General features: G+C 35.8%; 1 protein-coding gene across 1 annotated transcript in view; it reads left to right on the top strand.

Annotated features, from left to right (window-relative positions):
• Positions 1-4,017: 4,017 nt before the first annotated feature.
• LOC120533992 (ski-like protein) overlaps positions 4,018-14,622 on the top strand; it is a 41,865-nt gene continuing 31,260 nt past the window's right edge. The window contains exons 1-2 of the mRNA XM_039761191.1: positions 4,018-4,970; positions 5,456-6,673. Of these exons, the coding sequence (XP_039617125.1) occupies positions 5,555-6,673 (1,119 nt within the window). The 5' untranslated portion in view covers positions 4,018-4,970; positions 5,456-5,554. The remainder of the gene's footprint in view (positions 4,971-5,455; positions 6,674-14,622) is intronic.

Below are 14,622 nucleotides of genomic sequence, written 5' to 3'. Positions count from 1 at the left end.
TGAAAGTGGTTATTGATTGAAAGTGGATCAAAGCAGACATTCAGCAAAAGTTTTATTTAGAGGAAAGACTTTGGAAAAAGTGTGAGATGAAAATCAGTTTACAAGAAACCATAAATAAGAAAGGGCATCAAGTGTCATTATAGATAGGCACTGCACTCCACTCAGCCCCCTTATCAGGCCTTTACATAGCTTAAGATAAAACAAAATCCATGAAATTAAGCACAGTATATATATTTGCCACAAAGGTTAAAGTGAAAAAACAGGTATTGTGTTCATAATTAAAAATCAGACATTTGGATGTGCTCTCACTTCTAGCTTCTGTTATTTCTCAGTCTAGCACAAGTTAAAGTTGTAAATGACCCTAAAGAAAAAAACAAGAGTTGAATTAGGACAAAGTGGATTATCAGGAAACAGAATGTATTCAGACAGCTGAAGCATGACATTTTCATGTTTTAAGCACCTGTACTCTGTCTACATGGTGGTTGTCAGATGAATAGCTACAGTGACAGCTTCAAGCTTTATGCAAAGTGTCACCTTTGATCAGATTAAAGGCATTTTTCCTCTTTGTTCTTCTTCACATGGAATCACCCGCTGTCATAATGTGGCCATGATGAAGTAAGAATGACAGGTCCTTTTCGAGTCATAATTGCACAAAAGGAACCTGCTTATCTAGACAAAATGTGCAAAATACTGACTGTCGGCATTTAAAGCCTTTGAATCAGTCACTGAGATACATTTTCTGGTGTGTGCTTACCCTAAAGTAATTATAATAATCGTTACAATAATTGTACTGTATTGAACCTGAACAACAAGCTTGATGCTTGCTACATGTAGCCCAGTATTCTGTGTGATCTCCCGCTGTATTATATATACCACAGACAAAAACCTAGAATGACCTAAAAAAAAAAGGACAACTGCTTTTCAAGATAAAATTCAATCTGACTCACGGGGTTGGTCAATGCTGATAGTACATCTCCTCTGCTAGAATAAAAAGAGAGGGGATTGCCAGGTCCTGTTTGGTATGCAAGGCAAGACATGCCCTAGTGAACTGGCTAAAATGGTAAAATAAATAACAGACATGGGCCTGAACAGCAGATTATCACTCATCAACCCAACCCAAAGAAGCCAGGCAATCCGGAATTTCAATTGCTGCATTAAAGAGAAATGCCAACAACAATAAATGCTATTATATTATTTTAATCACTATGGATACTGGCTTTAACCTTGTAGTAGAAATTGCTATACTTTGAAAGTAATGTACATCCATTTTCAGCTTCCCTTTGTGCAAACTGAAAAACCCACTCTGTGTTGGCTGTACTTAAAATAATGTGGGTTATTACATTTATAATATTACATTAATCCAACCATTTATTACACTACTTGTCATTGTAACATTCCATGTGTTTTTATATTTCATACAGTATTTGGTTATATCTGGGTACAAAGGAGCAGTTCAATTTCAACATGTACCGTAAACAATACTTTTAAAAATATAATCAGGTCAATTAGAAGAACAATAAAGCAAAAACATACACATTTCTGTAGTTACTAATTTCCCATTAGAATTTTAAGGCAAAAAACAACTATAACTGTTTACTTTATTTTCCTTTAAACACATGACAAGCTAGCTGTCTAACAAAAGAACACTTTTTATAAAGAGGATACCCTTGCTCATTACAATGACTTTGAGGTCACTGTCTATTATATTTTTTAAAAGCAACTGAAAGCCAAAGGTATGCTTTGATAATAAAATAGGGTGTTTTTTTGTTTGGTGAAGCTTGCAGGTCAAAATCACAAATGAGATAAATCAAGAGTATATCAGCAGTTATCAAAATATAGATATTGTATTGTATTCTTCTAAGATTTTAAATTTTAGGAAGGGAGAAATAGTCAGTGGCCGGATAAATTACTCTCAGGTTAGCAATTCTTATGAAGAATAAAACACAATTTACAAGTAAAATGAGTATGGGAAATTCAGGCTAACCAATCAGTAATGATTTCAAACAAAACATTCTGTGCATTTAAAACAGCTTTGGAGTTTGGGAGATATTGTGCTAATATAGCAGCACCTCTTAAAGCAAAGCCCAGGGCTTAGGCTGGTCACCTCCCATGGGATGATGGCCTTGCATGCTAATATATTCTTTTGTATCACTAGTGGGGGGCAGGGGAGACTGCTAGCATGACCAATGTATGCAGAGTGATTTTTTTTCTCTTTTCTGTCACTTTAAAAACAGACTTTAAAACTGGAAATATATAACTATTTTATTTTATTTGAAAAATGTAGTCATGAAAAAGTCACTTACACGTAAATAGCAAAATGTAATGGAAAAATAATTACATGTAATTTGTTGTCTGCTTTGATATGGTGAAACAGGATTTATATTGGAATTAATACTATACTAATTAGAACAATGGCATTGAATATTTTGGTAAAAACAAAATACATAATATGAAACCTATTTAGAACAGTTATTGTACAAATTAACAGAAATGTGGTTTGACTTTATGAAAGCTAAAAAATAAATGGGTAACGCTTTAGGCAAAGGGCTTTAAGAGCTTGCTATAATCCATGTATTAGTCAGTTACTTTTGTGCATCACAAACAAAGTTTTTATTAAGGTTTTGTTACACCTTAGTAACTGTTAGATACATTCTAGCCAAGCCATATTTTAACCTTGCCAGTGATGCTTTGTACAGTTTATTAAAACAAAACAAAGGTTTAAGGTCTTGTTATATAGCAGTAACTGACTAATTGAGGCCTCTAGGTAGTCTCTATTCTAAAGTATTCACATGTTGTATGTATACAGTATACAAACGATGGCATTTTATGACTGTGTCTCTTTGATAAAAGGTGCTGTGTTATAAATATTGGAACATGGTTATGTAAACCACACAATACTATTGAATAAACAACACACTTTTTACACTTTGTATAGTGCAAACAAAAACAGTTTGGGTTTACATACAACATAAAGAAAATAAGATCATGAATAACATATAAAACATAGGGAGGTATTTCTTGGGGGTGCTGTCTCCTTTCACAGTCAAAAGAAAGGCTGTTATGTTGAAGGCAACAATAAATTAACTCAGAGAGACTGAGTTTGTTATTCAAAGAAGTGCCCGCCCAGTCTAATGTTGGTTTCTGCCTTGAAATTACTGGAATAAACACTCAAATCCTTCTAATGAACAAAGTGATTTTAAGAAAAATAAATGAGTAACATGCAGAACCATGAAAAGGAGTAGGCCCATTGTCTCAGTATGTTACAGAGGGTAAGGTTTGCCGAAGAAAACTGGGCCTTTAAATGTACAGTTTAAAAAAAGAAACAGAACATCCCCAAGTAAATTTAGCATTATGCTGTCAATAAACTTAAGCTTTCCTAAATCATTGTTTATGATTAAATGCAGTTATTCTTGAGAATTGCTGTCCTGCGTTTTACACTGCATCAGTTCACAGTACAAAGGGCACAGTATAATACTTAGCCCTGGTTGTCCTGTGGTGTTTCTCAATCATTTACCCAGCAGGCCACTTCTGTTTCATTTCAAGTTAATAACTGCTTGGCCGTTTATAAAAATTGTGTGTTATTTTTTATAAAATTATTTGGTGGGAATTTTGTTTGCACTCTTCATTAGCCTTCTTCTTCTGGGTTTTTATGGCGGCTGCAACTCTGTTCCATTTCCTCGCGTTAGTCAGCTCTGTCTGGCCACCACTAAAAAATGTGCTTTCTGGAAACTACAGCTGCCTGTTCAGATGAAGCTAGGTCATAACCACCTTTGCATTCCTCTCTTACTTCCTGCCTTCTGCTCTTTTAAAACGAGACAGTCTGGAAGCAAAAAAATCACCCATGACACCAAAACCGACGAGACTGCTAGACAGCAACCTCCCCCACAGTGTTTCCGCAGCCAGCGGCAGCCCCGCGCGTGACGTATGTAATGACGCATGTCCAGTGGGCGGGGAGACGTGGCGTGTCTGGGAAGGCGGCGGCGGCGGCGGCGGCGGCTGTGCCTCTGGGGGGTGAGGAGGAGGAGGGGGTTAGTGTCTGTCTGCGTTAGGGATTTCACTGCCAGACGTGGAGGAACAGAGGGCGAAGGGAAGGCAAGACTGCAGCCAAAGATGAGCTAGTATGAGACGGATTATCGACCTATGCTCATTCATTTGTGCTTGAAAAGCACTATTAATCGAAGACAAAATTCATCGTTAGTCTGAACGCTAGAGGTGTAATGGGAGCAGTGCAGCGGTTTTGGAGAAAAGGACACCGTGAATTGAACGCAATGCATACATACTGATACGAGTAAAGACAAGGACATTTCTCTTCTTATCTGTGTGTGGGCGGCGGGATCGCATGTGCAAGATAAACGCGCAGACGGGGTTGTGTGCAGTGTTCGGCGTATTCTGGGGTGCGCGCGCAGGAAACGGACACGCGCAAACCTCGACAACTTGGAGATATGGGAGACCGTGAGTGACGGCTCCTTGCTTGCATATGTGCGTGACTAAGACAGACAGACACAGAGAGAGAGAGGGTGGAAAGGAGGAGTGACTGTGACATTGTGCGTGAGAAAAAGAGGGCGAGCGAGAGTCTGCCGGGAGTGCGCAACGGCGACAGAGTTGAATCAGTAGAGAGGACACGCCGCGAGTGAGATGCCAGGAGACATCAGCCGCCACAACAACGCAGCACGAGTGTGCAGTGCAAAGGAACACTAACCCGGTATTGGATCGCTCCTATCCGGAACGAACGAACGAGCGTGAACACTTGGACGTATAACCGGTACCACGAGACCTCTTCTCATTTGAAGGCTGATTATTCCCTTGCTGACGTTATTCACGAGTTCTTCCGAGCAAAGGCACCATCTGGCTTGAATGAGACAAGGTCAGGGGCTGTTGACAGTGGCGTTTACATTGGAGCTGCCAGGGAAATACGTGGATCTGAAGCTAATTTGGGATACGATGCATATCTGAAGACGGTCTGACACCAGGTAATTGCATTTTATCCTCTCCATCTGTGACTTGATTATCGCCTCAGTGGTTACCCACCCCTTTCTGTTGTCCTTTACTTAGTAACACTGACTTGAGTAAAGTAATTGGTATTTGCATAAATATTTTCTTTACATTACATTTGCTTCTGAATGATGTCATATTTCTAAGTATTAATATGGTAAAACTGTTTGAGCTTTTCAGCAATATGTCCCCTAAGATACATGTGGAAGTATGGATAATACTGTAACAGAATTTTTCAGGTAGTGGCAAAGACAAGTAATATAGGTAGTTTGTCCCCATTTTCCTTATTACAGTTAGCTACACTTCAAACAGGTCTAATTTATTGGTGTGAATTTTTTGCATTCATCCTTGTGCCTAACTCTTTCTGCTTTGTCAACCAGTAATTGAAGAAGTGGATGGATGGATATATACAAGACTTTGAAATTCAATTTATAATAACGTGTTTCTTTTTATTTTTTCTTAGATAAATGTGAACTTCCACCTTTCAAATATGTAATGGTCACAAGTCAATATTTTTCAGCCCATATACTTTCCAGTTTTCTATATATACTTTAAGTAAAGGATGATGAGCTCTCAACCATCCTTGAAAGGGACGTATAACAGCCAAGTTCATTCTACAGAGGCTATGAACAAACCTGCCAAAGACAGGCTTGAGGAAGGACCAATTAAAAAAAGGCCACTGCTACACCTGAATAACCGAACTGTTGATGGGACTTCAAAAAGCATAAAGGTCAAAAAAGAAAACATGTATGAATCATCACCTGCTGAATTCAGTGACTTGGAAAAACAGAGAAAACAGAACACTGCACCAATGGGGAAGGCCCTGGACATAACTCCTGGCCTAAAACACACTTTGGCCCAATTTCATCTTAGTAGTCAGAGTTCTCTTGGTGGACCTGCTGCTTTTTCAGCTCGAAACAACCAAGAATGTATGTCTCCCAGCATCTACCTGTCCCATTCATCACCTACGGTCCAATCGGGCCCTCTGCTTATTCCTCCAGACAGCTCAACTGAACTGACTTACTCTCTTTTGGAAGGAGAGTACATCTCATGTTTCATGGTGGGTGGTGAGAAAAGACTCTGCTTGCCCCAAGTCCTTAATTCGGTTCTGCGTGATTTTTCTCTTCAGCAGATTAACACAGTTTGTGATGAATTGTACATCTATTGCTCAAGATGTAATGCTGATCAGCTTCACATTTTGAAAGTACTGGGTATTTTGCCAATCAATGCCCCTTCCTGTGGGTTGATTACACTGACAGATGCTCAAAGACTTTGCAATGCTTTGCTGCGTCCAGGCTTTACCCTACAGAATGCCAGTAAAATAGCCGGAGAGGGTGTTTTGGCTCATCACAAAGACACAGAATCAACATTTGAGGTAGAGCATGAGTGTCTTGGTAGATGCCAAGGTTTCTTTTTTATACAAATATACACACAGCCTGAAGCAGCTTGCATTCAGTGTGCAGAATGCCAGATGATGTTTTCACCCCAGAAATTTGTAATGCATTCCCACAAATCCCCAGACAAGAGAACGTGTCACTGGGGTTTTGAATCTGTAAAGTGGCGTTGTTACCTTCAGCTTGCCAAAAAGTATTATGGGACCCCAAAGGAGAGATGGCTTAAACAACTGCTTGATGAAATCAAGGAGAAGTTCAGCATTCAACAGAAAGAGCAGTTTGAAAAGGTGAGTGTGAGCATTTGTGGCCAGTTTGGTTGTTGCACACCGTGGAACACTATTTTTTTAGACATTTTGTTTGATGCATGAAGCTTGGTGATCTTTGCCCAAAGCTTATGTGTGGAATAATGGTTACTAGATTATTCTCATTATAAAACTTAATCAGCGTTATAAAATGTGCTAGAGCACAAGTAACATTCTAGAAAATGATAAATGCATGTATAGAGTTGAGGAAACAAAATATTTGCTTTATTTTTTCAAGAGTTGTATTTGTATAATTATTATTAATAATGGGTTGCTTTGCAAGTCTTTTTCCCACCACCCTAGCTGAAGAAATAATCTGTGTTCATTGTAAAATTCATATAACATTAATTAATTTAATGTTAACTGCTTTATGCGTCTGTCGTCCATTATTTAACAGTGTAAATGTGAGCAAGTGTTTGTACTTTAGATCAGAAAAAATTGTATTTTTTCAGATATTTAAAAATCACTGTATTCCCAGACGTATTTTACTCTTGCTTTGTAACAGTTGAATAATATGATTCACTTTAAATCATTTGTACAGCTGGGCCTTTATCCTTCAATATGTTTTCTGAGCATTGATGTCGTTATTTTAAAACTGTTCATAGTTGCCCTTGAGAACTGCTGCATTGTAATGAAGTTATTGTTCCTATAAAGCTTTAATTTTTATGAAATATAAAAGATGATAGAGAAGTTGTTCTCGCAATATTTCACTGGGGCATTACACATTTTACAGTTTCTTTTGGAACATTTACTGCTTATGTACACTATAGCAAAAGTACCCATATATTAAACCAAATTGTTTTAATGAAGTTTTGTACTAGCTGAAGGCCACTGTGTCATAATTGAACCAACCGTGTTTCTTCTCATCTGTAGACTATGTATTATGAAGCTGATGCTCAAAAGCTATTATCTTCATCATTGTTGTTTAAGTTTTTTGAATAACATGATATGTGATGTACAACAAGTTTACATACATTTATAAATTCTGTACCTCTTTTCTTTTAATAGTGCCAAATGTGAATCCATACTAAAATGAAGTCCTTTTATTCTTTTACACACAACTGTTAATGAGAAAAAGACTAGTAGGTGTATTATGAGCCTTTCAAAATGCTCTTTTACTTTTGAGAAATAGATTACAAAATATGCAATGAAACTTCCTAGCTTAAAGCAAAGATTTTTATTTGAGACATTAGCTCACATATAATGTCACATCTGCAAATAGGGCTTAATGTTAGTTTGCAATGTGCTGGGATCATCTTTTTGCAAGCACATCATAATCTGAAACTTTAGATCTATTAAACTGTAATCTGTTCCAGTTACTGAAATGATTGAGAACAGGAAAAACATTAAAAACAATCGTGTTTGATTTTAAGAATGCTGTTTTTTTAGTGTTTTCTAGTACTGTTGCGACTTAAGTTCGGAAAGCTTCATAGTAGCTAGAATCTGCTTACAGAAATTTTTTATTTCTTTAACTATCCCTGTTCAATGTGTTTAAATTGATGTCAGCTTGTGTTTGAAATAAAATGTGATTTTAGTATTTAATGAGCTAAACTTCACTTGAAGTGTGAAGAAAGTCTTTAAAATATGTACCGGAAATTTGGTCTGGTATCATGTCTGAGTTAAAAACCACACATCTGTGTAAGTGCAGAATTATTGCAATCTAGACTCTTGTTTAGGCGTGTTGACATTTCTGCAAAATAGTCTGTGCTTCTGATGTAACCTGGTGTCACTTGATCAGCCTTCTCTACACTGGCCTCCCCTTGGACTTCTGCTCTCTGGAAATGTGAACCACAATGGTTTGAAAACTAATTATTTTCTCGCTGCATAACAAGCTGTAAACATTTATGCTTTGCCATACTTCTGTCTGGCACTGTCTGGCCCCTTAAAGAGTCTGTCTCTATGAATTTGATTTGGGGGGTGGTGTGACACTCCACAGCCTTTTTTTTTTTTTTTGACTCCAGTGATTTATGCTATTTTTAAACCACAAGTACAGTTTTATGCCTCAATTTGTATCTCAAAAGGAAAATGAAGCCTGGGCCATCTTTGTAATTACAGTATTTTTCTGCATTATTTGCTACTTTTATTGCCATCTTAAGCTTTTAATATTTTCCTTTTTCCCAGTTGGTATTAAGTAGAATTATTTTGTCTGGTGATTAAAGCTTTACAATGTAAATACATATTTTTTAAAATAATACTACTGTATTAATGTGGAATTAACTCATTGAAAATATACAGAGACGTGTAGTCTCCCGGTTTTATTCTCTTTGTTTTAGAAACACCAGAATATTTTGAATAAATGAAAGATATTAATTCAAAGATTTACAAATACTGTTTTTTTGTTTTTTATTTAGAACTTTGTATGCAGAGCTGTCTACATTTTTGTATTTAGAACAAAACAAAGAAATATTTTGTAAATGCTGGGCTTTTGTCTACAAATATTAGGTCATATTTTTATTTTCATTTCATTAACAAAAGCTCTCCTCTTTTTCAACTTAAGTTATGCGTATATATTTATGTGATTATATACATTATTTATGTGTGTGTGTATATATGTATGTGTAGTGGTTGAATGTAAGTGAAACTCTGGATTAAGGAAGAAATATTGGGACAACAACTGGGTTGTTGCATTTAACTCTTTCAAACAGCAAAATAAAATAATGTGCAATGGCGCTGCAAATAGACCACATAGGTGGTTGTCTTTCTCTTAAAGTGAGTGGGTTTTTCTTTCTGTTGGAGCTTTGTCTTTGCAGTTAGCTCAGGTCGAAGTTAGACACCTCTTGCTGGAGAAGTGTGGTTTATAGGAATTCCCTCAGAAGGGGTATAGTCAATTGCCCTCAGTGGACAATTTCTTAGTGCTGTGTTGGCAGAAACAGGTGACAAGGTTAGTGACCTCTCACTTTGGGGTGGTATTACATGCCTCAAGTAGGCCTGCAAGACGACCGAATGACGCTCATGCATGGCATAATATATATGTATATAATACTCTCTCGCTCTCTTTATATATACAGTAGACTAGAATTCTACACAGTATATTTCAACAATGTAGAATTACACATTATAGGTGTAATAAAATAAAAGTAATATAATAAAAGTAAATAAGCATATTCAGAATATTTAAATATTTAACACCATAGGGCAGAGGAAATGAGAAACATTGGCACAATTAGTGAAAATCTGCAATGTCCTGTCAGGCTTTTTTCAGGAAATTATAAAATGAGATGTCATATAATTTAATTTCTCTCCAAATCTAGACCTGGGTCACATGGGATTGTGGTAAAGGGAGGGCTCTGAAGTCTATTCTAGCTACCATGTAATGATATGGTCCATGAATCAAGCAGTCAAATTTCCCAAGACGGAGGTGTTATTGAAAGCACAATCTGTTCTAGTGGTGAGGTCAGTCTGTTATGATGTTGCTTTGTTACTGTTCTTATCAACTGTTATTTCTAATAGGTTAGAGAGTTTGGAAGAGTAGTATTAAGGCACTTGCAGAACAAGAACAGAATGAGATGGTAATAAATTAGTCACAATCAGTAGATATTGCCTCTGTATTGAGCAAAAGTTATGTAGATTATACTGCTGCAACAAAAGCCCCTGAGGATTTAGTAAACTAATAGGGATTCAGTAGAGATTTAAAGGGTCCAATATGTGGTCCTTCATGTGAACTCAGTTAATTCCACTGAGCAGTAGTCCTATGTCAAAGGTTTTAACATCTATGGTTGTGTAAAGAACAGAAGATAGCCAGTGTCCTTTAAATCCAAAGAACTTTTTCCTAAATATGCATTAATATATACAATAATATTTGGCAGTGGAGAACACTTTCATCAATGTTGACAATGTATTTTTGACCCGTAAAGCATTTCTAGTCTTCATATTCTATTATTGGGCTGCAAACAAACACTTGGACTTTGGAAGGAGTGAAACCACTCCTGGTAGGACAGCCATGGAATTTAAATTGAACTCAGATTCCTTTCTGTATGTCTTAACTATGTGCCCCAGTTAATTGTAATTGCTATCAATTTACCAGCTCTCCCATGTTCCACTAGTCACTTAAGATTTGGTAACATGATGGACAATATTTTAAAACAGGTGCACTTTTATCAGCTGTGCCTGTATATAATAACAATATTCCAAACATCTCTAACATATGTATTCAGATTATGGAATATTATCAAGTTTTCAGTCCTTTGGCGATTTTTAAATGATCAACATTTATGCTTTGTTTCAGTTGCTATCTCATAAATATCCTAGCAACAAATTTTTTATGCACAGTATAAAAGTCATAAATTTTGTTTAAAAAAAAAAAAAGAACATTGCTAACTTGTCTCACTTGGCACCAATTGGTATTCTTGAAATGGTACTAGATAGTTTTGATGGCAATCCAGATCATTTTGTAAATTTTATCTACAGGTTTAAAGGAATTCATCTGTAGATGACATTGAGTGACAATGATACATGTATCTTTATCTTTTTTTAGAATTTCATAAAAAGAATGAGTGGCATGGTAGCGCTGCTGCCTCGTAGTAATGGGACCTGGGTTCGCTTCCCGGGTCCTTCCTGCGTGGAGTTTGCATGTACTCCACGTGTCTGCATGGGTTTCCTCCGGGTGCTTTGGTTTCCTCCACAGTCCAAAGGTATGCAGGTTAGGTGCATTGACAATCCTAAATTGTCCCTAGTGTGTGCTTGGTGTTTGTGTGCCCTGTGGTGGGCTGGCGCCCTGCCCGGGGTTTGTTCCTGCCTTGTGCCCTGTGCAGGCTGGGATTGGCTCCAGCAGACTCTTGGGACCCTGTGTTAGGATGTAGCAGGTTGGATAATGACTGACTGACTAGAAAGAATGGGACACAGCTATTCATATAATGCATTCTGCTTAGATAAAAGAATCCTATCCCACCTCTCAAAAACTAAGTCTAATTCTTAAAAGTGAAAAAAAAAAATGAAATTATCTTTCTCAAAGAAGTGGTTCAAGAGTTTTTTCGTTATTTTTTTAATTTGGAAAGAATTTAAGTAATCAAAGTAGCTTTCTAGATATTTGTTATTGTTTTAAAATATGTGGGGAATCACATTGTGCCTTTTTGCATATAGGCTTTTGAAATGGGTAGCGCAACGAATATTTGTGTTTTCCTTTCAGTTTAAACAATTGCTTTTTAACTGGTAGCAGGCATATCATACCCTCATATGACTTCTAGAGTTAACAATCCAGATATTTCAGCCTGCACACTGATTTTATTAGCTGGAATATTAAAGGTATTAATCATGAATTGTAGAAAGACAAAGTTCTATCTCACCTCTATTCTTTGAAGGCAAATAGTGTCTTTTTACAAAAGGCATATTTTCATATTAGAAACCATTCTAGATTTAAAGAAAGGGTTGAGTGGATGTTTTATTCTTACTGTAGTAATAAAGTAAAGATATATCAATATTAGTATGCAAAGAAATTTTTTGTTACAGCTGAAGTGATTCTGATCGTTTTTGGATGATGTGCATCGCTGTGTTATCATGGCTGGGGAATCGACATTAAATTAAATTGATTTTAAATAATCCTGTTATAGGTATCCAACTTATGGAACCTCAAACTTATACTTGCAAAGATTTTAACAGTGCTTGAATTATTGCTTGTACTGTGTTACTTACCAGCTATAAAATTATTTAAGATTACTTCAGTATTTCAGGATTTCTTAAATCTTTAAGTGTTGGATCCTCTTCATTTTTCCCCTTTGGGGAATTATGAATATTCACAAATTGATTCCTTCTTAATAGTTTATAATCACAGCCTTTAGGCATATCTTTTAACTATGATATCATTTTAACCTTTGACCATACTTCAGTCATCATGAAAATCATAAGATAGAGCCAGTTCCTGTTATAATTCTCTCAATAGGTCTAAAAGCAAATGTAAGGGGAATATATTGACTTTATTTCTTAAGCTTGATCATGATCATTTACTGTGCTCTGAATTTCTGTTACTTAAGTCAGTTCTGCTGCACAGCTACTACTGAGCTATTAAACAGAACATCAAACAATATTACAGTGGAATAAGTAATATCTCATACTCTACTGAATCCAATAAAGCAACATTAATATAACTAACTTTCTTAATGTAAGCGAGTGTAAGTAATCCTAACTCATTACAAAATTTCAGAAGTCATATAATAATCAGAACATGGGAAAGCCACAGGTCCAGGAGCATATTTATCATAATTTTATAGAACTTTCTCTTATTAAATCATAACTTAAAACTCTTCACCCAACGTAAATGTCCTGCTGTAAAAAGAAAATATGCAAACTTCTTAAACTGTGAATTCTTATGTCATTTTACTTTTTAGGTGCTACTGTTAAGGCATTGAAGAGGGTTTTGCAAACAATAAAAAAAAAGCTGCCTTCCCTCATGTTATAATCCTATCTGATCATACTAATCAGACTAATCATTCTTGGTTTGTCAAAAGGAAATTGCCATAATCCAATTTTTCTTATATTTAGTGTAATATATTTTATCTACTTATATATATAAATCCCAGGAGGTCTTGGTGCCTCTTTATGTGATCGCATGCATTTAACAGTGGAATGGGAGTATTGTTTGCCATTATAATTACATTATGAGTTTGAGGCTAATATTGGCATGGACTAATCTGTTACCCAAAACCTCTATTTACATAAACAATGTAACCACGGATTTCTTGGCTTTATACAGTAACCGATGTGCACTGCTAATATGCTGCTTTATAGAACAGATTTTGGCCATGTCTATGTGCATTTTAACATGATGAGGGGGTTCCACAAGTCCCTGGTTACTTCATTTTAGATTGCAGAAGAATATATTAGTCTAAATGTAAGCATTTTCTTTTCATTATCTCATTAGTTTAAGATACATAAGAGTTGAAATTACACCATGACTTGTAACAGAATGTTAATTGATCTCAATATTGTGTAACATAACATTATGTAAGGTAATAAATATCTTTTAAAATTATTATTTCAAAATTTCTAATCTTTTTCTGGAGTATCTCTCTTTATATATGGATGTCTTAAAAACAGATGCAGCTGTACAATTGGAGATGGAGGCTTGACTTTACCCAGCTTTTAATTTTCTTATTATGTTGTGAACTGTTTGTGCTTTGAGACTAAACAAATACTTGCACAAACTTGTATAAAAGGGTATATTCTGCACCAATTCCTTCTTAAGAACTCTACATTGCGTATTAATATTTACAAATTATTGTAAACTTTGAAAAAAAATTCCATGGTTGAGCAAAAACTGTCGTTCTTGTTTCATTGTGAGCAAATATAATAGTAGAAGAGGTATTGTCAATCATATATTTAATAACTATTTATATTCATTGACATGCACATAGTGTGGAGAACTTTAAGATTTGTATAATGAAAATCTATTTGCAACTCAGGAACAGCGCTACATCCTTAACATTCATGCTAATCCAAGGTTTTGCTAATACCAACATTGATTTTCCCTCCTAATCTCTATGGTGGCTTTATTATAAACTACCATTATTGATACAGAGAGTATGTTACTGTACACTAATACTTTAACAAGAATAGATATAGATAATCTGAGATATCACTGAGCACAAGTTATTTATAGTTTTATTCTCAGATAATAACTGGATGTTGTCCCTAGACATTTGAATACAATTTACAGTTTTTAATTGAAATAAACTATATTTGCCAACAAAGATTGTCTGAAGTTTAGCTTGAATTAGATACAAACCTTGAGAGATGTCTAAGTACCTGTCACCCACCACAGTTTGATTATGCTCATTTTTTATATCATACTGACTACAGATTTTAATTACATGCTGAGCAATGTCAGGGTTACTATAAATACTAATCATTTTATAGACCTTTAAAATTCGGGGATAGTCACTTACGGTTTGGTAGGCTGCAGAGGCTGTAGGTTCCAGCCAGGTTCCTAATTAGAAGACAGT

The sequence above is a fragment of the Polypterus senegalus genome, chromosome 1 (assembly GCF_016835505.1).
Source record: "Polypterus senegalus isolate Bchr_013 chromosome 1, ASM1683550v1, whole genome shotgun sequence".
NCBI classification, from domain to species: domain Eukaryota; kingdom Metazoa; phylum Chordata; class Cladistia; order Polypteriformes; family Polypteridae; genus Polypterus; species Polypterus senegalus.
The sequence above is the reverse complement of the archived record's forward strand: the minus strand, read 5'-3'. Positions and strand labels throughout refer to the sequence as shown.